The following is a 27,913-nucleotide window of genomic DNA, read 5'->3' as shown; positions in this document are numbered from 1 at the left end:
TAAATTTGCATAATTATTTTAATCTATAAATACAAAATGTAATCCAGCATTCAAACAGTTCATCACACCCACCAGCTCTGTATGGAAGACCAAAGAGTAAATGATCTGAAAACTTAATTAATAAGGCTGGTTGAGGATTTTACTAAGTATGCATTATTGATGCAATTTGGAGACAGAAATCCTGCCAAAAGCAATCTTTCTGTCATTCAGCTGCAGGAAAACAATACACCATAATGCAAATAAACCACCAAACAAATGGAACCTCAGCCACTTACAAAGAGGTGTTCAGATATTAACCAGCTGTTCAGTGAATTTTCACAGTGGATTCATCAACTATAAAAGTGGATGTTCCATTAGAAAGTGACAGTATGGATCCAGGTTCAAATTTCTACTACGAACTGATGAACACAATATACCAATTTAAACTAAATCCATTAATTACCACACTTTGACCTCTGTGTAATTGAAATGATTTGCAAATGCCAGTCTGGAATGGAGAAAGAGGTTGTGTTCCTGAGCACTGCCAATAATCCTCTGGAACACTATTCCAAGGAAACACTAATTCTGTGAACAGTTGTGTTGGCAACCCTGTAATCTTGTAAATTTCTTATCTAAAATGGAGGAAGGAGGCACTTTCACATTTTTAAGAGGAACATGGACACTAGAAAAGTTAAAAAAACAAAGTGTCTAGTGGTGATAGGAAAAAATAAACCCCATAAACCTTGGAAAGTAATTCAGAAAAAAAAAGGAGGAAAAAATCCAACTTCTTTGCAATTTGTATGTTGTTTGTTTTGCCTTCTTATCGGAAGAAATCTTTATTCTGCTCATTCCATTGAATGGCCATTCACTATTAATTTATCTTCTTTCTGACAGCAAGTGGAGCACCATTCCAGAATTTCAACATTCCCTTGATGCTGCTCTGGTTAATGCTTGTGTGCTATTTAAACAAAGCATATTCCAACTAAATCTGACTATATATGGAATTCCCTGACAAGTAAAAATTTGGATGCCTTACAGAAAAGCGCCATGAAAACAGAACACACACAGAACCCACTCCAGACGGCACGAACTCAGCTTGTACTAAACCAGGCTCTTGGTGGCAAAGGTCAGGTACCCAGTGTGCCCCACCATCTCCCTCAGTGGCACGCCACTTTTGAACTGCACAGTCCCTTGCTGCAGATTAGCACCCGGGCTACCTTGGTTTGATGGGTTGCTGCTGTCAAAGCCAGTGCCAGAATTATCCTCAGCTGCTTTTCCAAGGTCAGGGATTTGCAAGCTAATTGTCCTTACATTGTACACTCGGAGCAGAATTTCCAAGGTGTTAATCTCTGTAAAACCATATTCTTCCATGGCTAGGCAGGTCCTTTGAACTTGTTCGATGCAGGGGGAGAAGGAGCAGATGCGGCCACCTGCAAAATAAGACAGGTGTTGGAAAAGAGGGAAAACCCCAAAACTACGCACTTTTAATCTTTTTTCAATGTCTCCCAGATGCCCGTAGAATTACTGTTATACAGACAAAGTGAAAACATTCCTCAAGAAAAACTCCATGAGGCCACTCTGCATGTTTAAAGTGTCAGCACAAAATCAAACACGGACGACCCCACGAGCCACTTCAGACCCTTTAAAAACCGCAGCAGCAAATTCATTCATCTCCCACATCCAATGTTGCCCACTACATTTGTTCACAGTAAAACTGTTAAAAATCGATCCCTTCAGGGCAGTGGACTCTTTTGGAATCACCATCCCCAGTTCTGGACTGAGGCACCAAAGTGAAGCTGGCATGTACACAAAGCCAGAAGTCATTCTCCACACACTGTACAGCGCTGCCTTCATTCGAGTACAAGCGCGCGTGCACACACCCCCCGACAAAAGCGGCTGTGTTTATTTGGGAACGATGGTATGCGTGTGCAGAATAAAGTGATCTCTCCAGGCCATAGATGGAGTGCTGTTAAGGCTTTACCCTTTTAGTCAAGCTGACTAGCATGACTCCTGAGCATTAAAGCTTACTGGATATCACGTCGGGCAGGCTTACAGCAAATGCTGTAAAACTCTAGGATAGGACTTTTAAGTGACAAACTTAACACTTGTCTCCTTGTCTGTGCACAGTTCTGATTTTTGATTCTAAATACAGAGTATTAATAGGCCCCTTACACCTTTCTAAGTGCTACAATGTCACCTTAGCAGCTGAGAATAGAATGATTCAGATTTACTCCAAAAAGCCACAGCCAAATCAGATCAAAGAATTATAAGGACACTGTCTGCCATAAAGCCAGGGCATGTGCTTTCACCCAGGACACAGTGTCCCCCAAGGCAACTGCCCTTCCTGAAAAGCTTTTGTGCAGGAGGAACACTGGGCAATGCAGCTTTAGCTATTGTTTTACTTATTACTACTAGGTGAAAATGCCTGCTGACCTGATTTGCATTCCCTCTCAGTCCTCTCCCAGGCTCATCCAGTCAAGCTTTCCAACGCCAGTTGTCTAAGTAGTTAAAGAACCCGTGCAAGTCAGAGCAAAGCATCCTGCTAAAAATAGAGGCTATGCTGGGACTATATGAAGCCTGCTTTATCTCAAACTCCCCTTTTTTTTTTCCTTTTCATTTCTCAAGTCATATCACTAAAAAAAGAAAGCATCAGGTCCGAAAGCATCACTGGAGCACTCTAGTTACTGTGCAGCAATGATGTGCTGGGTACTGCCTGGGGAAGAACACTTTCCACAACCACTAATCCACCATACACTAAGTAGGATTTAATTTTAGTCCTGAAATAAAGTCTCCGCAGCAAGGGGTTCTTACCATGGATCTTTGGAACAAAGTACCCTGGACAATTAATTCCCTGGAGTGACAATTAAAACTCAAATCTAATAATCACCTGCAAAATTAATGCTGGTATGTGAGTTTATTAATCAAGTCTGTGGATGCTGATTTAATTGCACACCCAGTCCGTTAGCTCCCATGAAATTAGATTTGTGTGTTCATCAGGATGGCCAGCAGTACCAAAATGTTTCCCAATCAGACAGCTAACCTTTTCTGGCCACTTCTACCATGTCTGCAGATGTAAAACAGAAAAGCTAAGAAAAAAAATTCTGTTACATAATTAGAAAGCTACTATGAAGCACATTTGTTATAAAGAAGAGATTTTATATTCTTATTGTGTAGGGAACTGAGCAAATGTCTAACTTAGCTAAATGTCAGATCACAATTACTCTTTGTCTGCAAAGCAAGAATTTGCAGAGCGACCAGAGACTTACTACTATTTCATTCAGGCTTTTTGGTTTTGCTGTTTTATACTGCAATAAAAAAGCGAATTATATTCACATTTACAATAAGTCTGTTCTTATTTATTCTGACTCCAAGGGGTTTAAGATATGTTTAGGTTTTTGAATTCACATGCTCTAGATTTACAGTTAAAAACTCAGAAGCCTGCACACAGCTGTTGCCATACAAGCTGCAAAGCCACCTACGGTTCTTGTCAAGCCTTCAATTAAAGGCAGAGCACCCGTCCTTGTGCCTCAGGGTGGTCAGCTGAGCACAGCACTGTCAACACCAAACTTGGTGAAGATTTATCAGCCTGCCTCCTCCCAACTCCTGGGGGAAGTAGGGTTACAGAAAACAGGCCTCCAAGCTGTTGGTTGGGAAGAAAGTTCTTGCTTGCAATAGCCAATATCCAGAGGGGAAGCGCAAAAAATAATGTTACTTGACTTACTGCGCTGCTGGAAGCTTCTCAGCTATGAAGAGTGAGAAAACAGTGGAACTGCTGGTATTCCATGTAACTGAGACCATCCAGTGGGTTTTAGTAGTTCTGCCAATATTGTTTTTTCTCCTTTCATACCTATTGTTCTGGATATTTTTATACATCCCCTCCAAATAAATATACCTACAAATAGCTTAGAAGCAAACTCACCAAGCATCTATCCCTACAGATCCTAACAAGCAGGAGAGGGATCCCCTCTGCTTTTTCCTGTACACACCATCAGGCAGGCCAGATCTGACTTGCAGGCTGGATTTGTTTGATTAAGCAGATATTAAGAGAAGACTGGAAAGCTACAATTAGCAGAAGGTTGGAAGGCAAAAATGAAACTGCACTTCCAGACTGTGAGAGGCTGTCTAAAATAGAAACATTTGGGAAGTTTCAATTGCTATGGTGTGTTTAAACCAGAAAAAAAAGTAGAAAACCAGCATGCAGAAGGACATGCCCATCTGTCCTAGGAGCAGAGACACTGTCATCTTCAATAGGCCAGATGCTTCTGAATTCTCCACACTGTGGGCTGCCCTCTGTACCCCCGGGATTACCAGCTAGGCAATACCCCTTCAGTCACAATCACCAAACAGATATAAATCTAGATTTCAGCATTCACAGTTCTCAGATTCTTTGAGAGCCCTCTTGTCCCTTAGACAGCAAGAGGCTTTTAGAGCTTAAAGGACTTGAATATGCATTGCTTTGTCTTGCCAAGCCAAGGATTCCTCAGTGAATGAAGAAAAGACATGTACTCCCTCGCTCTCCACTGGCTCACTGGGGCACCCTGCTCTGTCTGTGGATCACAAGGGGGTGGACTAGACTAGTGAGCAGTGAAAACATCTGAACGGCAACTTTATTGTACAAATTGCATTTGTGTTCTTTCAGAGATCTCCTTTTAGGAGAGCTACCGTTCCTAAATTTGGTTAATGAGATCTATGTGTCATCATAAATTGATATAGTAATTATGAGAGATTAATCCTGTTCACATTGGGAAGCTGTGTGAGCTTTTTGATCTGAAGAGCTGTCTAAAAATGTGTTTATTCATGTATAATGCATCTGACAAGTGTTACAGTTGAGGAGAAGAGAATAATGAGACTGTATGAAAGACTTAAGATTTTTTTCTACCTTCAATTTTACAGGGAGTGAGTTAGTTTGAAGCATTTAATGGAGAGGTTAAATGTCCCAAATCCATAGGCTGGAACAAGCCCACACAGTCCTGGCAGCCATTGTAACCAGCAACAGAGTCGAGAGGATACGAAAACTGAAGTACGATTCAGACTGCAATGATTAGAAAAGAGAGCTTAAGGGAAGGGGCAAATTAAAGAGAAGATTTTAATCCAAATAGCACTGCACATTTTAACAGATAGGATCTAGTTGGTAATTGAGGGACACACCATTGCACTCTACAAGAGGTCAGTGCCTCAGAAATTGCTTCTTCTTCAAGGACAGTTCCCAGAATATTCCTGTGCAACTCCAACAAACAATTTTGTTTCTAGTTTGTCTGAGCAAGGACTAACACCTCTACCAGTTCTATTGAGCTAATAACTGCACTTGGTTTCAAGAATGGAAAATCTCAGTGCTACCCAATTAACAAGATCTCCAGTGCATGCTTATGATACAGAAAACGTGTCCCAGCAATCTGCTCTTCTGTAGGTTATATGTCACACACACTGTAGTTTTTTCATCATTCCAGTATTATTCAGGAGATGCAAAAAGAACACATGTAGTGCAGCACCATTAAGTTTCAGGGAAAAGGGCTAGTAATTTTAGAAATGATTCTGTGATGTAAAGAACACAACACAGCATTTTTACCTCTGGTAAAAGAACACAGCTCTGGATTTTGAGACTTGGCTGCACTGTCATATTTGGAAGATTACATTACAAAGATCTCAAGGAAGAAAAAAAATCACACAGGCATTATCATTGTGTAGGGGCGAGGCAGGAGAGTCACCGAGCAGCATCACTGTGGCATTTACTCTGTGCTAGTAGGACACTAAAAATATTGCCTCTGTAAAAGGGGACAGAATGTCCTTTAAGTGCGTGTGCTCGTGGGCGATTTGATGTAGCTTCCCTGACAAGTGAAATTAGAGGATTTGGCTGCTGAAAGAAATTAAAGGATATTTCTTGATTCAGAAAAGAGAATTTTCTCCAAATCACTTGCCAGCTCATTAATAGGAGCTTGATGTGATTTTTCTGCGAATGTGACCTTAACCTCTGCATTTGTAGGTGCTTCATCCAAAAGGAATTTATTCCTGCTCATTGTTATGGGCTGGGAAAAGTATGCAACAAGGAAATTTAAAAATCAGTTGGCTCCAAATTGGGAAAGAAAACCTAACAACTTTCTTTAAGTATACTTTAATCCCAAACTACTTCTTACAGACCGTGTAAAAGCCAGTAGCTTTGGCTGGTTTTCCCCAGTGTAGATTTTGATGCAGGAATCCTTCTGCTTAACTCTCTACATGTGAGAGAGTCACTTGTACGACAGGCCAGGCCCACTGTGTGCACCTGACCTACCAATCCCTGACAGACCCAAGCCAGGGGGATGCTCTCACATGAGATACAACAACTGGGGCTGGCTCAGCAAACAGCCAGTGCTTGGAAAACAGAGGAAGCTGTTTTGTGGGTTAGCACCAGGTCCTGGATCCTGGTGGTGCAGCTTTGCACTAGACCAGATGGCCTCTCAATGTTGAGAGTACATGCTGCAATTAAAGTCAGTTTGTGGATCTTTAATCTCCCCTTTAGTTAATTCTCCTTGAAATCAAAGCAGGTGCTACACAAGCAAAGGCTGGTGCTGGTATTTTAGCAGGCATTTATTGCTTCATCCATTTGTTCCAAAATAATATCCTGGGGACACGAGAAGTGGTGATACCAACCAGTGCACCACTTGCACGGGTGGAGGATGACAGCATGCTGGACTGTCAGGCTCCTCTTCCTGCCCCAACACATTCCCTGTGTGTTCCTGAGGTAGCCTGACCCCAAACAACATCAGCCTTGATGTCACTGCCTCCTTCTCAGTGTGATTCATCCTGGGGTACTCCCTACTCAGACACCACAGGTGTGAGAGTTATGGCCATGGATTTCAGCTGCTCCTCAAAGCCACACCTGGGTGGTTTAAAAATGGGACCACGAATAACCTCTGGTGCTCAAGAAAAATAGCCAATGAGACTTTCTATATGGACATGGTGCTCTCTGAAATCCCAGGGGAGGAAGGAGGCAAGCCCAAATGAAAATTGAAACTAGCTAAACTAGGCAATGCCTTACCTGCACCACAGGTGACTGGGAGGATGAGATATTATTTATGCTCTTTATACAGCCTCTGTAATAACCAAACCTGGCAGGTTAGGACAACAATCAATGGCTATGCCAAGGGAGAAAAATGCAAACTAGACCTGTCCCTTGTGTACAAGAGAAACAAATAAAGGACTTTGGAAATTAAACCCAGCTGTACTACAGAGTACTGCTGAAGGGCTTCTGTCATGGCAGGAAATGCAGAGGCCAAACAGAGAGATGTTCAAAGGGAACGTTACCTGCAGAGTTTTGGGGGGGGAGGGAGAACTGACAGTAGCATGTTGCCTGATTCAGGTGGTATCTCAAGGATCATAATTTGACAAACTCGTAATTTAGAGACTTTATGATACTCAAGAGGGAACAGAAAGTCTGAATTTAAGAGTAAAATCTTTAAAGAAAGAAAGGCAATAAAAGGGGGGTGATTTTAATAATTTTGTGACTCAGACTGTTAAACACCACCAGGGACCAACTTAAAATGCAAGAGGCCAATCCAATCTAATCTATGGCTGTATTTTTCCATCTCCCTACCTGAAAATTTAAAATCTGTATGAAAAGTATTGTACCAGTGAGTTTCTCCCTCATTTTCCACAGCCTGGGAAGAAATAGACAGTATTTATGAGGGTAGAGTAGGTGGGTGCAGAATTATATTCAAAGCACTACAGTATTCAGCTGTGAGATGACTGTGAGTCAAAAGTTTCAGGGCATTTAAGAACTACAGAATATTGAGGGTATTTTTGTTATCTCACAGTTTTCTCATTTTCTTAATTTTTAAAAATTTAGCCTGAAGGGGTTAACAGCAACTTTGCAAAAACCACCAAGGTCAGATACTGGGAACAGGAGCTACGATTACAGAAAAGCATTAATCAGCAGATGCTGCAAAAGAAAAACTGTACAGGTCTGGAAACGAAAGCAGGTTCTGCAGTGCAGCAGTGCCTGAGAGGTATTACAAGCAGCATTTCTGCTGGAAGTATGACTGGTGAAATCACCACAAAAGGATGCAGCTGAGATGCAAACCTGAGCGTTGGCAGAGTGCATCACCAGAGAACAAGAACCTTCTAGTCACAAACCTACTGTGCCATTTTTTATTCTTTCAGCTCTTCAGAGGTTGGCACTGCTTTAAATGGGAGGCCAAGCTGCTGTAAGTAGTGTATTTACAGCATACTGCAAGGCACGGTGAGTGATAAATGTACTCTGTAAAGAGGATCATTAACACTCAGCCTACTAGGAGCTGCAACTACTCAGGACCTTGAGCTTAAGTAGGAGAGAAAATACTGATTTGATAAGGTTTTGTTAAGGTTAAGAACTCTCTCTTACATACTGTCTCAGCTGAACTCTATCATGGGTATTGTGGTTTTAAAGACTAGCTAATGCTATATATGGAATTTGCTTAGCTGTGCTTTCATTCAAAATATCTTAAGACTTAGGGTACTAAATTACCACTGTCTGGCAGTACAGCTGTGATATTTGCATGGCACATCACAACAAAACCCACAGTGTGAACGGTTCAAATGTGACCCTGTCCAGATCTGAGAGAGAGAGAGGGCGTGGACAGAAAAGAGTGGCAGGACTCATTTTCTCCAGTGATGCTTTATCACTGCACTAACCCTCGGGTTGAGTAACAGCAGTATGTGCACAGACTGTTCTTACTGCAGAAGAGCTTTAACTATTTGAAAACAAACAAAGGAGCATTATAAAATTATCTGCCTGTGGTAGGGAAAAGGAAGCAGTTACAGATAACCTGTTATATTTTAGATTTTGCAGCAGTAAAAATATCACAAAACCGCCTGCACGATTTGGAATAAAACAGAAAAGTGTGTAAGTCTGCACATATTACTACTGCAATCAATTATATTTTATATGGAAAATAAAAACAGCTTTTGTTTCTATGGAAAATAAAAAAAAAATGCCCCAAGTTAGTCAGGTACTATGAAGCCCAAAAGATGAGCCTTAGACTACTACCAGATCTCAGACACAGGTGGCTGTTTGCAGCAAAAACTGCAGCAAGGATCAGCAACTTCGCCTTTGGAGTGGTTCATAAAGTGCATGACGACACTTCACAAACACAAAATGTGGGATTTTGAAGTATTATTTATATTGCCTAAGCAGATGTAACCACTTAGCATAGCACAGAAAAGTACAGCCAGATGGCATGGCCAGTTTGGGACTATAATACCTTTTCTAGGATTTTAAAGGCTGTAGTAATACAAAGATTCAAAACTTGGAACTGTTCAAGCAGCCCTGCTTAGTATTCCAAGCATGCACCACTTAAATAATTCAAATTGGTCTGCGCAATGCAGCGCCTTCTAAGCTGGGAAGTCAGCTGAGTGTTGTGCTCACTAGATTAGATAATTTGAGCATGGGAAGGGCATCGTACAGTGCAGTGATTTTTTTTTTTTCCCCAGGACATACTGGAAAGCAGCTACAAATTGAGCTGTAACCACTGCAGGTACAGAGTGCTAACAAGTCTTACTCTACCTTTAACGAAAGTGTGTATTACACTGGGATCAGAAAGCTTTCTAGAAGATTTTCAGTAGTAACTGAGGTAGCCTAACAGTGGGGTTGGTCCTGACTCAGCAAGGTAGTGCACGTTCAGTGACCTTTAAGATAAAGCTTAAATCTTGTGATTTCAAGAAGACTTAGCAATTCATTTGAAGTCAGGCCCATGATTACATATTTTAACAAAGAACTGGGCCTTGGCACACAATCTACTTTTACTAAATTCATGTCTCAGCATGGGCACTGTTCAGCACTCCATGCTCTCTTGATTAGAAAAGTCACTTTTGTAGGTGGAAGTAATTTGGCACAAGTTAGTTCAGACCCACACTAGTATAACGTTAAGTAGGGGAAAACTTATTCCAGGATAAAAGAATTATTTATTCACTGAAGGTTATTTTTTAATAGGGAAAAGATTCATAATAAAGTGATGAAATCGGTGCAAAACCTCAACAGCAGTTCTCACTTGCTGTCACCATCCCAGAATAACTGGCATAAGCTAGAACAGCCTTTATGTTCCATTCCCACTGCATCCAACGGCAAACTTCTCACTCGCTCCAACCGCAAAGATTTAGGGCAGAAACTGGCAAGCATATTTAAATGTAACCACATTTTTTTTAACATTACCAATGGGGTGCTCTGCTAAATAGGCACAAATCTGCAATGATTGATGTGAACTGAGGCTGAACACCTTTTATACAAACACCTTTCCACTGAATTGCCCAAGAAATTTGCTTTCAGCATTTATTGTTACTTCTGCTTCCCACACACCTCAGATCCAGCAAAATGCACTTGACAAAGGTTCAAAGGGTTTTTTTATGAACTGCCCATGCTAATTGTGGCAGCTCGCACAGGCCTGTAGGAAAAAAATTGTTCTTCTGCTTTCAAATCTTCCACTGTAAATTGAAGATGCCTTTTGAAGGTTTTTCAGCCTTAGAAATGCCTAGAGACTTTGACATTTGAGAACAGTGATCACACAACGGAAGGGAGCAGATCTAGTGCATGGCTCAAAGGCAGAGGTGTGTGTGTGCATGGTCCTTCCTGAACAAAAAGAGATAAATTCAGTTACCTTCAGTTTTTAACGCTGACTTTGCATGTCCTATGGCTTCCCATGGAGATGGAATATCTAGGAACACCGCATCTGCAATGTTTGAGACACCAAACCCATTTTTGCAGACATCCTGGTTGGTCACGGTGACCAGGTGATCCACCCCGTGCTCCCGAAACTCCTCCCGCGCCTTCTCGGCCCTTTGCTGGTGGAATTCCACCGTGTACAGGTGTCCTGTGGGAGCCACTGTCCGAATGAGAGCATGGGAGAGGGATCCACTGCCTGTACCTAGAAAAGACAAACAACTCATGAAACGCCTTTTGTCAATGCCAAACATCAGACCACAAGTCTTCTCCATTAGTCCTCCTGCTTGGAACACTTATTCAAAACCCAAATGAACAGAAACCAGTGGCTCAGATACTGAAAGAGAACAGTTCTTCCTTCACAAGGAGAGAGGGACTAAGAGGCCTAGGAAACAGCCTTTAGGGTCCTCAAAGCATTGCATCTGGCAAACTCAGGACCTGTCCTATCTCCCTGGAGTAAAAAATTAATGCCAAGGGTCAGCTATAGCTTTAAGAACCTCCTCACACCTCAAGAGAGCGTGAAGAAGTAAATGCAATGGGAAAAATTCAGGGAAATTAACTGGAGAGTTTTTTTTTTCAAAGCACCAGGCTCTTCTAGGGTGAAAAGAGATTAGGGCAAATTTTAACGGATTTTCAAAATCTTACACTTCATTAAACAAAGAAAAGATTTTGGCAAGGGTCCGTGCTTGAAAAGCCTATTAATATCCATGCAAACAAATGGCCTATAGGATATAGAGTTTGCTTTGCCCAGACCTCTTAAGAGACATCCTCAACTCGCACTGAAATTATCCAAAACTAAGGCCTGCTGGCTCCTTGCAGCCACGCTGATCGAACACCTGCTTTCATGTGTCACTTACACACATACACACCTACACAATCTTAACTTACTGTAATGAGATCCATCACAAACTTGAAACTGTAGGTAACTGCATTTACCACATACAAACAGGGACTAACAAGGCATAGATTTTTCCTTATTTTGGTTTGATAATTTAGGAAACTTATTTTAAATGATCCATTGGAGTATTAAACAGATGAGTGACTAATAACAAACATTTTCACTGAAGAAAACACCCATATACCAATTCCCATTGCAAATTACTCACTCAAGTGGCATTTAGGAGAGCAACCCCCCAAATTCAAAACACCACAACCAACCCAATTCAAAAACCCTCAGCAAATTATCTGTGTTTATTGATTCATAATTCTGTGCTTGGAACACATTTCTCCTGTAGAAAGAAGATCTATTTCTAGCCATTTTCTATGACTGTTCAGGCTAAATTTCAACCTGAAGCAAGTTCTTTCAACTAACATAAATCTTAAAACACTTATAAGGGACGGAATCTGACGTACAGCAGCTCAGAAAGGAAATTAATTAAGGGGCACAGGGGCTGGTACAGCTGCTTAATTGGAGCAGTGCTTTCCATAATCATACAGGAAGTCCAAGTTCACTGACAGATCCAAGGTTCTTGCCCTCTAGTCACACAAGGGGAGAAACACTGTCGTGGCAGTGTATTGAATCCGACAGCTCTGAAAGGGGAGACCTTCAGACTGTAAACAGAGCTCAGGGCCCAAGTTTGCCACCGGATCAACCAACGGCACCGCGGAATCGGCTCTGCTCCTCTGCTTCCCTCTGGGAGGGCTCTGACCCCAGTGGGCAGACTGGCACCCCCACCCCCAGCTTTAGCACGGCAGATTAGAGGGGGAGGAAGGACCTACACATTTTTGCACTGGCTTCAGAGAGGTCCAAGGGAAGAGAGAAACTGTGACACGTGCATTTAATAAAGTGAAAATCCAGGCATTTGTGCCAGTATTGAAATAATGCAAACAAAAAGCAAAACACACTTAAATGTGCTCACATCAAAAACTATCTAGTTAGGGCACTTGTAGGCTCTTAAATGTCAACATAGACTTTTCCCTGGTCAAAAGGAGCACAGCAGCCATGTGGCTGAGAAAACTCAAAGATATATGTGCATAAAGAAACAGCATTCCATTGACTTTTTTTTTTAAATGACAAAAGCAGGGAACTGTTGTTCATAGAGTGCTAAAGGCTGAAATTCTGCCGTTACATTTAATGACATAAGGGAGGATTACACAACCGAGAACTATTGTAAAATGAGGGAATTTAATTATTTTACCTCTCAAATGGGTAATGCTGCACACTTTCTCCATCTCTCTCTGCTAATCTAGAGGAGTGAACAGAAGGCCTGTCAGCACAGCTGGGCTGTAAGCAGAAGAGAGAGGCAGCTTGTGCATGTATCCAGTTTCCTTGTTCATATTCTTTTACATTTTTAATCACTTTCCTTTTAAATCTGCTCTTAAAAACACCACAGAAGATATGGTTTGTGTACTTCATAGGAAAACCCATTAAGATTTTTTGTCTTCTTTTCTGATACTCTTTTTTTATTTACAAACTCCAAGCCAAACCCTGAACTAAAACCAGGACTGCCTGGAAGTCACTACTTGCAGGTGTATTACAGCAGAGTTTTTGTTAAAAAAGGTTGCCAGGAATTATTTATTGTTGACTGGCTACTGCAAACATGAGAACAATACATATGTATCACATTTTAACATATCAAATTCTATCACATTAACATAGTTAATGAGAGTATTTCTGACGATGCTGCCTGCCTTCTCTGTAACAACACCCTCAAAACTGCTGAAAACAAAGAATAAGATGGTGAAGAATTACACACCATTGTCGAATCTCTTCTTGAAGACATGACAGATTCTGAATCCAGATCTGTGAAATTATTATGACCCTCTACTCTCATGTGCCTGATAGTTCTGCACACTTGATGTGATCCATTAATAACATGAGAGTCTGGCTTAAGTCCAGGCTCACCACATGCCCCTAAGGCCCAATCAGTACTGTCTACAGAGGTCAGGGGTTCAACCCTATGTTTCTGTGATGTTTTAGAAGGGGAAATGAATGTTTATGTTCACCTTCTTCCCTGCAAATCTGCAATGTTCCACATTTCTGTCCTCCCATCACCTTCTCAATTAATTTTCAATTTCTGTTTGTGCTTATTTTGAAATCACTACTAAAATAAAGCAGTATTCAGCAAAATAAAGAGTCTTAGGCACCAGTTTTCACTAAGTTCTAGGTCAGTACCAGTTTCCTTGAGAAATGAAAGTATTCTAGCATGACAGGGAATCAGTCAGGACAGCAGCAAGGAGTACTACTGAAGCCATGTACTAGAATGCTACCAAACCAGAGATATCATAGCTGAATTGCCTGTATAAAATACAGGCAAAAAACTTAAAGTCAAAACTATTTTACATCAGAAGAGGCAAGACAAGAACTGGAAGAACTTCAACAGATTTTTCACTCGCATACAGGTGCAGTGAAATGCCTATGTTCCTCATTTGACCTAGAAGAAGAATGTAAGACAGCTAGAACAATAGAGTTTATAACTTTTACACCAGGATGCTCCCTTTCTGACAGCCTGCACTATAAATAGCCTTGAAGACTGTTTGCTCTCTACCACAGGACAATGCCCATCTAACTACTGCATATTAATCATGAATGGATTCTAGAGAAGAAAGGTAAAACAACGACAAAACAAAGACATTCTTAGCAGCTGCTGCTTTAGAGCTCACTTAGGTGAGCACTTGTGTCATTGCTAATTTTCACTTGGAAAACGTGATGCTCTTTCACACTGACTGCTCTGTGATCTCAAACATCTTAGTCAAAGAGCAGACATCTGCATTGCAGGCATTAATGAGACACCACAGGGTCCCCAATATGCCACACTCCAAGCTCAAGATCTGAGGAGGTGGCACTGTGCAGGGGATCAGTGTGCAGACTTGGAATGTGGTCCATCTCAGTTCAAAGGCAGGAATTAAAATCCTCTGTTAAATGCATATGGGTTAGGTGGCTTACAACCCTGCACACTGATTGTAGCCCTTCTTGGGCTCAAGCACATGCCCTTCTCCTTCTCCAACACATTTAAGCTCAGAGGAGTGTTTCTGCCCTCTCCCAAAACAAGGAAAACACTGCAGTTTTAGAAGGATTTCAATCCTAGCAAGTGGACACTTAGATGAAACACTCTAGCTCAGCACCCAGTGATACTTCTGATTGCAGACAATAAACTATTGACCAGGAGAACTCCTTGATCCTGGCCCTGACCTCCAACAGATCTGTTCTACTCACTCTCCACTTATTTAAGTAATGGCTTTTCCACAGAGAAGCCTCCACACAGCTCAGCCACCTGGAGACAATGTCCATGTTAAGATCATTTCTCACCTTCTCAAAGTTGCAATGGACAACTGAGCTGTTCAAAAACTCGTGCCATTTCAGCACAGAATACCATCAAGAGAAACACGGGTGTCACCACAGCATTGAGCACAGTGCTTGACTGATACGGAATACAGAGTACATTTTTACACTATTTTCTGTTGTCTGCTTTTCTTATTGCAAAGGGATATTTGTCTAATCTCCTGGAATCCCATCCATGCCATAAACATAAGTGACCTGATTCTGTGTTCCACTACCTTTCCTCTTTGCAGCTATTGCTTGGCTTGTCTTCCCTAGAAATTTCTCATCAGGGGATCTTCTTTTTAAAAAAGGAACTACAAATCGTCATTTAAGATCCATAGATGTTTACAGTGCCTAAGCAAAATCATTTTGGAATAAAGCTGAATAAGCTCCTAAGTGCATATATAGGTTCATATTGCTTGGAAACACGAAAAGAGAAAAGTATACAGTGTGTTATTTAATTCTGGGTCTCTACAATATCTAGTAACATTTTAATAGAACTAAAGCTTCTGATGCAAAATTTGGCTACCAAAGATATTCTGAAATGAGTAAATACAACAAAACAATGACAGTGTTGCTGTGTTTGTCTCCTAGCTACGCCACTTAGACCTAGCAAATTGTAAGATGGGTCATGAGTCAGCCATGAGAACGGAAGGAGCCTCAAACCAAGGGAAAATTAATCTTTAGACAGAGCTAACAACTCCACAACTAAAATCTGTCAAGAAACACTGAACAGAGGAAGACTGCTCCAAGGGAAGCATGACAAGTACATGACAAGTTTATGTAACCAGAAAATCATTAATGACTTTTAATGAGTATATGAAGAGATATTAAGCATCAGATGGAAATTAACCCAAAGATCCTACTGTGAAGATAGTCAGGGGCACAAATCATGGTGCCAGAGGTCGAACACAGCAAGAGCAGGGACAGAGAGGAAGAGAGGGAGGGAGAGAATTTCAAGGAGATGAACTGGTGGCTGAAAGAGAAAACAGCAAATTAAAAAGTTCCCTTACAGTCAAGGAGTTCTCTTTACAGAAGATTAGCTTGCTCTCCTGCCTACCTGTTGTGGACACCATGCTGAAGCAGGAATTTTAGGCAGCAGGCTGGAGGTCAGAGAGGGCCACTGCTCACTGACCAAACTGAGAAGTTAAAAGAAGGATAGTACGGAAGCTTGGAGGCTGGCACTGCCTACAAAAGGATTTAAGAACTAATATTTCCTTAGAGACTCAAGAGTCTTCTACAGAATGGATATAATATGGTTAAGTTCAGAGATGCATGAGAAGTGAGCTTGGTGGTCAGGTGAAATTACAAGATGAAAGCGAGCCCAGAAAGTCTGGAAACAAATGCTTTAGGGTATGGACAGCATTCCACATCAGCTGCATGACAGCCACAAGTCTGAATACATTGCAGTGATGCTTCATGTGATCACTTCTGGTTCACAGAATCATCACAGAATCACAGAATGGTTTGGGTTGAAAGACATCTTGAAGATTCTCTAGTTCCAACACACCTGCCATAGGCAGGACACCTTCCACTAGACCGGGATGCTCAAAACCCCACCCAACCTGGGCTTCGACACTTCCAGGGATGGGGCATCCACAGCTTCTCTGGGCGGCCTGTGCCGGTGCCTCACCACCCTCACAGTAAAGAGTTTCTTCCTAATATCCAATCTAAAGCTGCCCTCTGTCAGTTTAAAGCCCATTACCCCTTGTCCTATCACTCCATGCCCTTGTAAAATTCCCTCTCCAGCTCTCTTGTAGCCCTTTTGGGTACTGGCAGGTGCTATAAGATCTCCCTGGAACCTTCTCTTCCCCAGGCTGAACAGTCTGGCTTCACAGGAGAGGTGCTCCAGCCCTCTGAGCATCTTCATGGCCTCCTCTGGACTTGCTCCAACAGGTCCACGTCCTCCTTACGGTCCTTCTGTTGAGGGCCCCAGAACTGGACCAGTTCAGTGCTCTGGTGTGGCAAGAGAATACTGTGCTCTGTGACATCTGTGTTGATGAGGCCATTCTAATTCTTCAAGAGGTGCTATACAAGGATGAGGTTTTCTAATTCTCTCACTCTAACCTGAACAGCTGCTAAGAGGCAGATAAGGGAGACATTATGAAACACAGACATTAATTAGTATGAGCACATTCTAGAATCAAATACTTCCAAACTTTGGTCTATACATTACACTAAAGACAGAGCTGCAAACAATTTACATATACCTATGGCACAAAAATTGTAAAGACGTGAGCAGGATTTGTCAAAAAGTCTATAAGCACTTCAGAAGAGTCATAAGCAGACAGATGACTTGCTGGGACTCCACAATAAACTATTAATGATTTATTAAGTGTCCATGAATCATTAAGTCGTCACTAATTTTTTATGAGTGTACTCTTAACAAAATCTATACCCTGGCTGTGAGTTTGAAAATTTCATAATTGTTTTTGAGAGGCTCTAGTGTAAGGCTGGGCAGCAGCTCTCATTACCCCTTTACTTAGAAACCATGAGGACCCAGAACACTGTTCTCAGCCTTCAGAAATTCAGTCCATGAGCTCAGAAACCCATTGCTGTGTGGCAATGAATAGGGTTTAATTTGGGATTTAGCCGAAGGGAAACAAAAAAATCCAATTAACATTTTTGCTCATGTGAGTCTGATTTTGCTGAATGCTGAAGGATCACTGGGATGGTGCTTAAAGTACTTTTAACTAAATTACATTTTGTCTAAATACTATGCTCCATCAAAGCCAAAATATTTCTGAGATTTATCAGATTAAATGAGGTTTCACAGTGCTGCACTGTGTAATTCTGAGGGTAACCCTGAGCAATTTTGAGGGTTAGGACAGACATTTGTTTAGGTCTCACCAGGGAGACAGGACAGTAAAAAAGCCTCCATCTGTGGAGACTAGAAAGAAAAACACACATTTGTTTGGAAAAAATATCTGAAAGGTTTCATATTGGTTCCAACGTAGTATAAAAATAAATGTAAACCCCTCAAAATCTATTGACAAATGGAGTTGTTATATTACAGGCAGCCTTACCTGGGAAGCTGACATCTAGACTAGTTTTGGAGAGTGACACAAAAAGGAAACATTCAGCTTATTCCTTTATCTAGACAGTTGCTGCACATGCAGTGAACACAAACTGGATCAGAGTTAACCTGACAAGAATAAACTTTCACACTATCAGGCCACTTACAGCAGGTATTTAAGCAGCTCTCTTGAGTATCCTTTAATTCTGGGAAGATCAGGCTGCTAAAAACTGTATCCAAGCAGGGAATTCCTCAGACCAGAAAGCAATGCTTTCAACAGATCTTAGCTCCAACATTAGTGCTAACACTTTTAAAATCTTAACATACCTTTATAAATTAGAAATTAGCAGAAGACAGAAAAAGGATCATATTCCTACACCCCCGTAATGAAACATCAGGCAGATGCAGAGTTCCCTGACTGAGTATGCCTGGATCATTTTAATTATGCATGTACTGCTGACAAGCTTGCTCTTTATGTGTTTATTAAAGATTATTAAAAATAGTAAAAACTGTATTAATACGTTTGTATCTTTTATGACAAACACGACTAATCAATTTAAACCGTATAATTCAAGTGATATAAAATTAAGCCTTCTGGTTATTCTACTCCATTTTTATAATCACATACAAAAGATCATTTATACTCATATTCACAGCATTACAACACGACACAGAGGGTATTTCATCTTACTTTTTCGATCCTTTCTTCACACAGTTGTGGAGACTAATCCACAGTTCTGCTTTGCTTACACTGTGTAAATGCAGGGCACAATTCCACAGCCCAATCAGCAAGACAAGAGGAAAGGAGCCTGGGCTCTTTACAGAACCTCCTTTGCCAGTACATACAGCAACTGTGTGTTTAAGTTCAACTTCAAATAATAAAAAAGACATACCTCCATGCTAATTAATGCTCAAAACACATCTATAACCAACAGCAGCAGGAAGCAGACTCAAGTGTCATTGCTAGACCAGGCTTCCTGTCTTGTTTCTACTCATGGCCACTGGGCTGGTTCTGTGTAGCACATACGAGGTTAACTGAGAACTAATGATTTTGGACCACTGAATACCATCTAATTTGGGATGGCACTAAAGTAGATTACATCACCATGCTGGAGGCTCTAGTTGTCAATGCCTGTAAAATTTGTAATTCAGAGCAAATCTGCAGTAAGATCTCTTGCTTCAAGGTTAACCAGACAGATTTCATGCAGTACTTCTTTTCTTTGTGAACAGTGAGCCTTTCAAGCAAGACAAGCACAACTTCAGCAGTAAAACTTTTCCTGGACAGCTTAAGTTGCAATACATTGATAGCACAGGCATTAAAATAAACCTGGGGGCAGCTTCCCATTAGCAAAAAGAATTGTTTGTGTCTATGATTTTTGACTTGTAACATTTTTTGAAATCATCAAATGTTTCCATTTCTTAGCTCTTTAGATAAACAAGTAATCTAACATTTCATTCTCTCTAGGCACCTTTGACATTACTGAAAACATTTTAAGTGCTGCTCTGTACATTTGACTATTCCAAGGGAGCAGGAACATGGAACAATTCAAATCTCCCCCTCCCCCAAGTAATTTGTTGTGGGTTTTTTCCCATCCCTAAACATAGCAGGGAGGGAAAGAGGTGAAGAGCTCCCTGATGAAGCTACTCCCCATGACAAACCTAAAAATGCCCGATTGTTCTACAAACCAAATTACAAACTCAAAGGACCCAACCATTTTCACAGTATCAGAGGCTTCTGCACATGGCTTTGCCTGTTTCCAGTGCTGCTGTACAGCAACCAGCTCAGTGTACTGGTTCTTAACGGGTACAACTGGACGCAGAGATAAGTGGTCCTTATGCCTGAAAAGTTGCCCAAAATTATGTTTGAGTGGGAACAGGAAACGTTAAATGCAAGAAAGTACAGTGCATCACAGTCCTGTCATGCTGATCCTTTGCCATATCTATGCCTGAAAGGGAAGTGTATGAAACTGCTTCATAAAAACACTCAAAGGAAACAGCCAGAAAAAACAAGGACAAACTGCCTCATTTCATATTTTTTCAAACTACAGAAATGCACTCAAATCAAGCAAGCTTTATACTGCCTGCAGTAATAAAGTTACGAAGACATTATTATAAACTCTGTGTAATCAGGAAAATATTTATGTAAAATTTCACTCCTTACTTCCAAATTAAGCAAAATCACGAAAAGCTGTAATAAATTAAACCAAGTTTTGAAACAAAACAAATCCCTGTGAAGAACATATCATCCATTGTATTATATCAGTGATTTTGCATGTAGTTGTGGTGCTACAAGTAGATCACGCTTGGGAAGAGAAAAACGAAATATATGTACTTACATGGTATCACTTCATATAAACACTGCCACTTTATTTCCCTTATTAGTTCAACACCCTATCATCAGACTCTCTTCCACGAGGCCATCTCAACTATATTTTCTGAAACTGCAAATTCAAAGCTCAGCTTTTGATTCAAATAATGTATTTAAAAACATTTTAAAGTACTTAACAACAGTTTTAGAAAAGGGAAGTGAAAATGTGTCCATACTTGTTCTAAACAGATGAATTAATCAAACACATACTCAGAGGTATATCCATACACAAGGCCAGCTTACTGAGGTAGCATCAGTTGTTGAAGAAACAGCAGCTGGTAACACGTGCGCATGAAATAAAATTATTCAATGTGTAGGCTCAGAAAATTGTATCACAGTGGGAAAAAGCTCACCTTTCAGCAAAATATAAAGAAAAGCCAGTTTTTTCATGGAAGTGTTGGTGTTAGTTCTTAATAAAGGATTTCAACATAGTAATTATTACCTGATTCACATACTATGGAGCCTGGCTTCAGTTCTAACATCATGGTGATTATAGAGATGTCAGTGGAATACAGAATCTGTGTCCTGTGAGGGAGATTCATGGTCCACAGTTCTGGAGTTGGATGAAGAATGAACACCCATCCTCCCTTACTGCAGGTCACTTTGGAGCCATACTTCTTGCCTATGAGGTCTGTGGAGTGCCTGATGACCCCATACTTAGTCTGTGTTACAGTGCCATGCTGGACTTTCACAGGAAACATGGATTCGTGGCCCAAGAACACAATAGCTGTGTCACCATCCTTTATGGTATCTCCATATTCAATAAAACTCATTGTGACAGTTGTTGGTTGATGATTGACACCTAGAAAAGATTAAATAGGTCAGGAGAGTTTCGCAGGATCTGAAAGTACAGACATAAACCCAAATAATTTTATTTTCCCCAATACAGAACAAAACCACACTGTGCAAATAAGACGTTGGGAAGAGAACTCCAGGAGGTTCAGAGACCCACCCCCCCCCCCCCCGCTGCACTCTTGATCCAATTAAAATCAATGGAAAAACCTACAGATTTGAATATAACCAGTATTTTTCCTGGTTTATAGTACATTTTAAAGAAAAATCGGGAAATACATTGTAATTTCTCAGCCTGCTCCAAAATGCTACTGAGAAACTTGTACAATTAGTGCAATTAGTACCAATTTCAGTACTTTGTCCGATTCCAGTTCATGAGCACTCAGAGCATGTTATTAAGCAGTAACTTTTATTCCCCTTTTCTTGCTTATTTCTTGGTGATTTACAACGTAAAGACATACTACTACTTGCCTTGACATAAATCACTAGTTATTAAGACCACTAACTAAAGTTTACTTGACAGTTCTCCAACTGGAGGTTTAGAGATTGGATAAACGCAGTATCTGCATTAATTTATGCATAAATTTTACTAACTACATGGGAAAAAAGAATACTGTGGTCTTTAATTTGCCATTGGGGGTGCAAAGTAATTGTCTGGGAAGCAATCTGGGCTGCAGCTGAATGTAAACAACCATTTGCAAACTAATGCAAACAGTTTTATCACTTCAGCCCCATGGTCTTGGAGCTGTTTAGAGAATTACAATTAACTTTTGTTGGCTTTGAGTAGACAATCTAGAAATCAGAAGGCAACTTACAATGAAACCTGGCATTGCCTTTCAGATAAGGCAGCTAAATATCTAAGCTGCAGGTTGATCAGGTTGTGGAATGAATTTTTTAAGGAAGCAATGGTGATCCCAAAGTAAGAAATTAAAGCCTTTGACAGAAGGCTTTGAAAGTCAAATTTCCGCTACTTCTTCCACAACATAATCAAAAGCACCATAACTTTTAGTTTCAGAGTAATGATTTGGTTTCAGCACTTTTGTATTGAATGTGTAGCAGCTTGGTCCTGCTTCATTGTTTTAATTAAAAACTTTCAGTTCTAGAACTGTAGTCTGGTTTTGTTGACCAGAACTCCAGGTAGCTCAGTTTGCTGCTAAGAAGCTACATTTATAATTTCAGTCACTGACGCTGATAAACAGATGTGCTTGTGGGCAAAACTTCCAAAGCTCATGACACGATTATTGCGTAAGGTGTTCAGATGCCAAAGCAGAACAGGCCTGTCTGGACATATGGTGAAATAGTAAGAATGAATTCAGAAGTGTATACATACAGGATGTTGTGAGATAGCACAAATGCTGTGTTTTATAGCTTGCACCTTCTGATTACATTCATGTCTTAATCGCTCATAAATGATACCTATAGTTCTCATTGGAGATACTATTAATGCAGTGCAGTTTTCAGCTCTCAGAACAGTGTCATTTGAAAGGATCTCCACTGTAGTCCATTTCTTTCACAGTATTTACTGCAACTACACCCATTTGCAAAAGCAACATTCCTGCAGCATGTCTGCAGGGACACAGAGAGATCTCCCTTTGATCACACAAACTGGCTCCCAGTTTCTTTGCCTTCCTTTGAGCCACTACACTTAACACAGCTAATTGTCACAGCAGTGAATCACAGAATCATCAAGGTTGGAAGAGACCTTCAAGACCATCAAGTCCAGAAAGTCCAGTCCATGTCAGTGCACACTGACATCCCAAGTGACTCATCTCTCAGGCTCAGACCTCTAACTGGCACATTATATTCATCCACTTGGGGTAAAATTGGTGTCTGTGACAAGTTTTGGAAAATTCTTTGCCTCCCCTCCCCCTATTGCAAGGAACAGAGTTGAGCTACAAACACTTGAAATATTTTCCATTCCCTCCCAGTGCAGAGGCTCCTGCACTGTGTTACACTTCTCCTCTGGGCAGCACGCAGGGGACTGGAGGAGCATCGCTGCTGCCACAGGGTGCTGCCAAGTGGGGGGCAATGGCAGTGTGTGGGGGGAATGGCAATGGGGGAATGGGAGCAGGGGAATGACAGTGGTGGGAATGGCAGTGGCAAGGAGGTGAGGCAGGGCCTCCTGCCACGGGATCAGGACTTTTCTGCGGCCTTGCCATGGCTGCAGCGACCTAAACCCAACGACCCAGGCGATCCCTCGCAGCCTCACAAATTAAACCACTGACATAACTGTGCTCCCTTCAACCACAGCCCAGGTATACCTCTCCCTCCCCTGATCAGCTGCCACAAGAACCTGGCAGGCTGCCTCTTCCCCCTCCTGCAGCCTGGCAGCTTGGCATGGGGGTAGGGGAAGCTCCCGAAGAGGAGGAGGAGGCAACCACAGCCCTCTCTCCCCCCCGGGCTGGTGAATCGCTCTCTGCCCGCGCTCCGACAGGTGACCCCGGTGCCAGAGCTCCCCTCAGCCCCCTCCCGCGCCCGGCAGCGCATCAGCCCGTCCCAGCGGACCCGGGAACCTCACGGCTGTTCCGGGCCCGAAGGATTTAACGCGGTATTTGCTGCGGGAGCGGGGTGAGAAGCACGGACCGGGCAGGGAAGGGGTCAGAGGCGGGATTAGCCTGCGGCAGAGCAGTGTTAACCCGTGACGGCTCCGCGGGGGGCGGGACCGCCCTCGCCCCACCGCCCGTGTCCCCCAGGCAGCCGCCGGCTGTCCCCGCATCCCGAGCCGTTACCTCCCCAGGCCCGGCCCGGCCCGGCCCGGCTCGGCTCTCCTCACACGCGGAGCCCGCCCAGCGCCTCCTTCCGCCCCGGTCGCAGGCTGCTGACGCTCCCGCCGCCTCCGCCCCCGCCAGCCCTGCCTGGAGCCGGGGAGTCGCCGCCGCCAGTGCCCGGTGCGGTCAGACCCTGTTCTCGCCGCCCGTTCCCATCAGCCCGCCATCCCCTCAGTCCCATCGAAGCGCCTGTCCCCCTCAGCCCCACTGAGTCGCCCGCTCCCCTCAGACCGCCAACCCCTCAGTCCCATCGAGGCGCCTGTACCTCTCAGCCCCCTTGAGCCGCCTGTCCCCCTCAGCCCACCATGCCCACAGTCCCATCGAGGCGCCCGTCCCCCTCAGTGCTCCTTGCTGGGACCCTGAGGAGGGGGGACACCCACTGACTTCCCTCAGCAGCCCCCCAGGCACCTCTCGATGAGCTGGCCGAGGTGCTCCTGCCTTGGGCAGCTGCCCTCTCTGTGAAACTTGAGGGGTCCCAGTGGGTCACTGTTAAAAGCCATGATGGGGACTGGTGGCCCCAATGGGAACTTGCGTTCCTCACCCATCCAATGTGTGAGGAATCTCGAGGACCACCACCAGGAGGGCTGAAGCCCCTTCCCCAGGGAATGGCTCTGCCTTTGCCATCGGCAGACCCAAGCCTCGCCTCCAGTGCTTGGGGAATGGAGCTTCCAGAAAGTTCCAGCTGCCCTCCCCCAGGGCAGCCTACTCGGGGAAAGGCAGCTCGAGGCCAACCGAGCTCCTCACAGGGGTTTCATAAGGCTGCAGGAGAAACCACAATGTGGGCTCAGAAGCAGCAGAATCGTTATCTAACCCCCTAACAGCATGGTACTAACTCCTACTTGTGTCTCATGTTTAGGATTGAAGTGATGTGGAGAGCCCTGTGTGCCCTGGTGGTACGGGGGATGTAATCAGGAGGCAAGGAGAAGCAAAGGAGGAGAGTATTGCCTCATCTTCTGCTCACAACAAGCCCAGGCCACCTGGCATGGGAGGGGTATGGGCATAGCAGAGAGCGTGTGAATCACCCTGGACGTGCAGGTAGTGTTCCCAGTTAAATCAGATAATGCTCTGTACTGTGCTGCATTCACCAGGAACCCATAATACACAATGATGGAGAAAGTCATCCTTTCACAATCACGACCACAGTAACGGAGATCTGTTTAGATGATGAGCTGTGACTTTTTTGTGGTTCCATCAAGTAAAAGGGATTTTTTTCCCATTACCTTCAGTGAGAACGTATTTTTTGTTATGGTGTTGACCTACCCATAGCATAATTGCAGTAGTCTTTGTTAGTTATGAAACTCTCCTCCATCTAATCTAAACATAATGTATGCAGTTTCAGAGGTTTCTTAAACTGCAAACTCCTACTCAGCTGTTTTTCTGACTGGCAATCATGGCTCTACTTTGCCTTTATATTTGCACCCACTTTGTTTAATTTTCTGACATTTTTAGTGTCATTGGCTATATTTGTCATTGTTTATGTTCTCATGTCCTTTCTTTCCCGTGATGAGCTGATGTTCAGATCACTGTGGGCCTGACTGTGTGCAAGATTGAGGCACTTAGCAACTCCTAGTTTCCACAGGCCCTCAGCTCACTGGAAACTATCAGTAATTTTCAACAGACTGCCTAAGAAGTGAGAAAAAGTACACCAAGGATAATAACTAGGCAAATACATTTTAAGTGATAAATATAAATGGGAAGAGAAGTTTCACTTGACAAGCAGATGCAACTATAACCAATTTCTTTAATTTACTATTACATGAGTGTTATGTTTAATTTTCAAGTGCTGTTTAGTTTTCAATTAGGAACTGGAGACAATTCAGTTGTTTATAGCAAACTACTTTCTCTTGCTGTTTCCTAATTCGGAATATTCTTCTACATTTTTAAGAAAATGTTTATCTCCTAAATCTTCAGCTTCATCTTACATTCACGCAAGTAATTTCAGAAGACACATTCACTAGCCAGCACCCATCCTCTCTTGCAGTTGTACACTGCACAACATTTATAATTAAGCCTCTTAGGAAGTTAGCTGCATGGCCCATGATTAACTTCCCTTAATTCTTCATTGTTAAAGCTCAGTGCAGAGATCTCTGGAGTAATCACCCCACCTTTCCATCCTGAGCTGCAGAACTCAACATGTATAAGTCAGTATTCGCTAAGATACCATCCCAGCATGGAAAGTGAGTATTGGCACCTTTATCACAGTCTAACAGGCCATACAGGCTTATCCAAAGCAAGTGTTTCCCAGCAGATGAGGCAGATAGAGCGGGTGATCAGAGGCTGTTGACACAAGGCACAGCATCTGTAATTAAGTCACCAGGGAAGCTGGCATGGGATGCTGTGACAAAGGTAGGATCCAGTTTACACACAGCTTTTGGCAGATCTTAAAATGCTGTCTGAGTAAAACCCAGCCACTTCTGACGTACTGCACACTAGAATTTTGTCAAGTAGTGGTGAGGGAAAAGGGGTAGAGAGTGCACTGTTTATTAAACATATAAATTGAACATATTTTAGTCTTTTTGCACCCGTGACTCTCTTTCCATATCTGCTTCTCAGACCAAAGTTCTGTGAAAAACAGGTCTCTGTTTGTGTTGGAAATGCTGTAATGTATGGCACACTGAGATCTACTACCTGCTTATAATGACTGGTGTTTCCTGTTCTGCAAGACTGGGAGGGAAGGAGCATATCCAATGAACAGAAGTAGATCCTTGGATTTTGGATCTTGGTGACCTTGACTCCACAAATATACTGAACAATTACATTACAGAACAGTTGATTGCTTCTTTGTTTGTGTGGCAATAGATTATGGAATAAGGTGAAAGGAGCCTTCAGAACCTACCCTAATATGATTTTTTTTTCTTTTTGTGAAGAACACCACCACAAAAATATGGTATAACTTAAGAAAATGGTTTTAGTTTTATTTCTATTTCAAATAAAAGATTAAAACTACGTGTTTTACGTTAGAAAAATCCACAATCAGAATTATGTTTGCAGCTGAGGTAATCCAGCAGTACTATATTTATATTTTAATTTATTGAGGACTCTGGGTACAGTTTTGCGCTTACATTCATTTAATACTTGTTTAGCCATGGCATTACTTGCAATTTACACTATTCTGAAGTGTGAGCGTTGTGTGAAACTAGTAATATGTAGGGGAAGATTCTGTGAGGTTAAAAGTGCAGAGCAGTCCTAGAGAGAGGATTTGTTCTTTGATCCGGAAGATAAGAGGCCGGACTTGTACAGATGCTGAGCCCTTGGCTTCTCCTGGAGATCTGTATATTCAGCATCTCAGTCTACCAGACCTGGAATAACTCGGAAATCTGGATGGCAGCCAAACACAGTATATTTTTATTTCAGGCAGTCTAGGCTTTTTATTTTGCAATGATTTTTTCTATATGTACATTATTATTTTTAAATCCTAAGCAGTTCTGTAAAGTGCCCTCACTTCTTGTTGTTAGGGTGAGGGTACTGGTTGTGGTGCTGAAAGGATTGTGGTAGGGAAAGAGTTTTAGGTGATGTCTCCTGACATTCACAGCTTGTGTCAAGGAAGGCAACTGTGGGACTCAGATCTGCATTCACGTGGATAAGTACACTCTGTTTGGACAGGAGGATAATAAACATGGGTTATGCTGTGAGAAACACACATCAGAGAAAGATAAAGATACTATTATGTAAAGGTGAAAGTCAGATCAAGCCAGTCATTCACACTGTTAATATATTTATTTCTGCAAACATCAGGATTCTCAGCTGCATCTTGGCTTTGGGACAAACCGGCTCACAAAGGGACCAGTGGAAGTCACTGTTTTTGCGAATTTTAGGTGAGCTTTAGATGGGTCAGATCCCAGAGTTCCTGTGCCCATCTTTAGCAGGAAATCACCCACTCTCCAATAAAAGCTTAAGACTTCTTTTTTTTTTTTTGGCACATGACAAGCAGAGGATTCGCTGTGCTTTACACAACCACCCTACTTCCTTTCACTTTAAACTGTAAAACGAGCCCACGGCTTCGCAGGTGCTGGAGGCGAGGTGCAGGTCCTCCCTCAGCAGAGCCGGGCTGCCGGGGGCTGGG

General features: G+C 42.3%; 1 protein-coding gene and 1 long non-coding RNA gene across 4 annotated transcripts; one reads left to right on the top strand and one right to left on the bottom strand.

Annotated features, from left to right (window-relative positions):
* Positions 1-24,495, bottom strand: TRMT61A (tRNA methyltransferase 61A). Of its 3 annotated transcripts, none has more exons than XM_064659280.1 (4): positions 24,392-24,495; positions 20,733-21,092; positions 10,584-10,850; positions 1-1,409 (listed from the first exon to the last, which is right to left on the bottom strand). In XM_064659280.1, exons 1-4 carry the CDS (start codon positions 24,393-24,395, stop codon positions 1,081-1,083), a joined length of 960 nt encoding a protein of 319 aa, XP_064515350.1. In that variant the 5' UTR covers positions 24,396-24,495; the 3' UTR covers positions 1-1,080. The 3 variants fall into 3 exon arrangements, with proteins under 3 accessions (XP_064515350.1, XP_064515349.1, XP_064515348.1); XM_064659279.1 differs by lacking the exon at positions 24,392-24,495 and adding an exon at positions 23,812-23,905; XM_064659278.1 differs by lacking the exon at positions 24,392-24,495 and adding an exon at positions 23,666-23,752.
* LOC135416286 (uncharacterized) lies at positions 23,837-26,621 on the top strand. Its single transcript, XR_010431523.1, has 3 exons — positions 23,837-23,970; positions 24,707-24,885; positions 26,404-26,621. It is a non-coding gene; the product is annotated as an uncharacterized LOC135416286 (long non-coding RNA).
* Positions 26,622-27,913: the final 1,292 nt, after the last annotated feature.

Source organism: Pseudopipra pipra, chromosome 6 (assembly GCF_036250125.1).
Source record: "Pseudopipra pipra isolate bDixPip1 chromosome 6, bDixPip1.hap1, whole genome shotgun sequence".
Classification (NCBI taxonomy): Eukaryota; Metazoa; Chordata; class Aves; order Passeriformes; family Pipridae; genus Pseudopipra; species Pseudopipra pipra.
The sequence above is the reverse complement of the archived record's forward strand: the minus strand, read 5'-3'. Positions and strand labels throughout refer to the sequence as shown.

What these genes read in the sequence shown, in the direction of transcription:
- TRMT61A (XM_064659280.1), bottom strand. An exon ending in CTCCATAGTATGTGAATCAG is followed by an intron (nt 10,851 to 20,732) that starts GTAATAATTACT and finishes TGTCTTTTCTAG; the next exon opens with GTACAGGCAGTGGATCCCTC. An exon ending in GTCAGCGTTAAAAACTGAAG is followed by an intron (nt 1,410 to 10,583) that starts GTAACTGAATTT and finishes CTTATTTTGCAG; the next exon opens with GTGGCCGCATCTGCTCCTTC.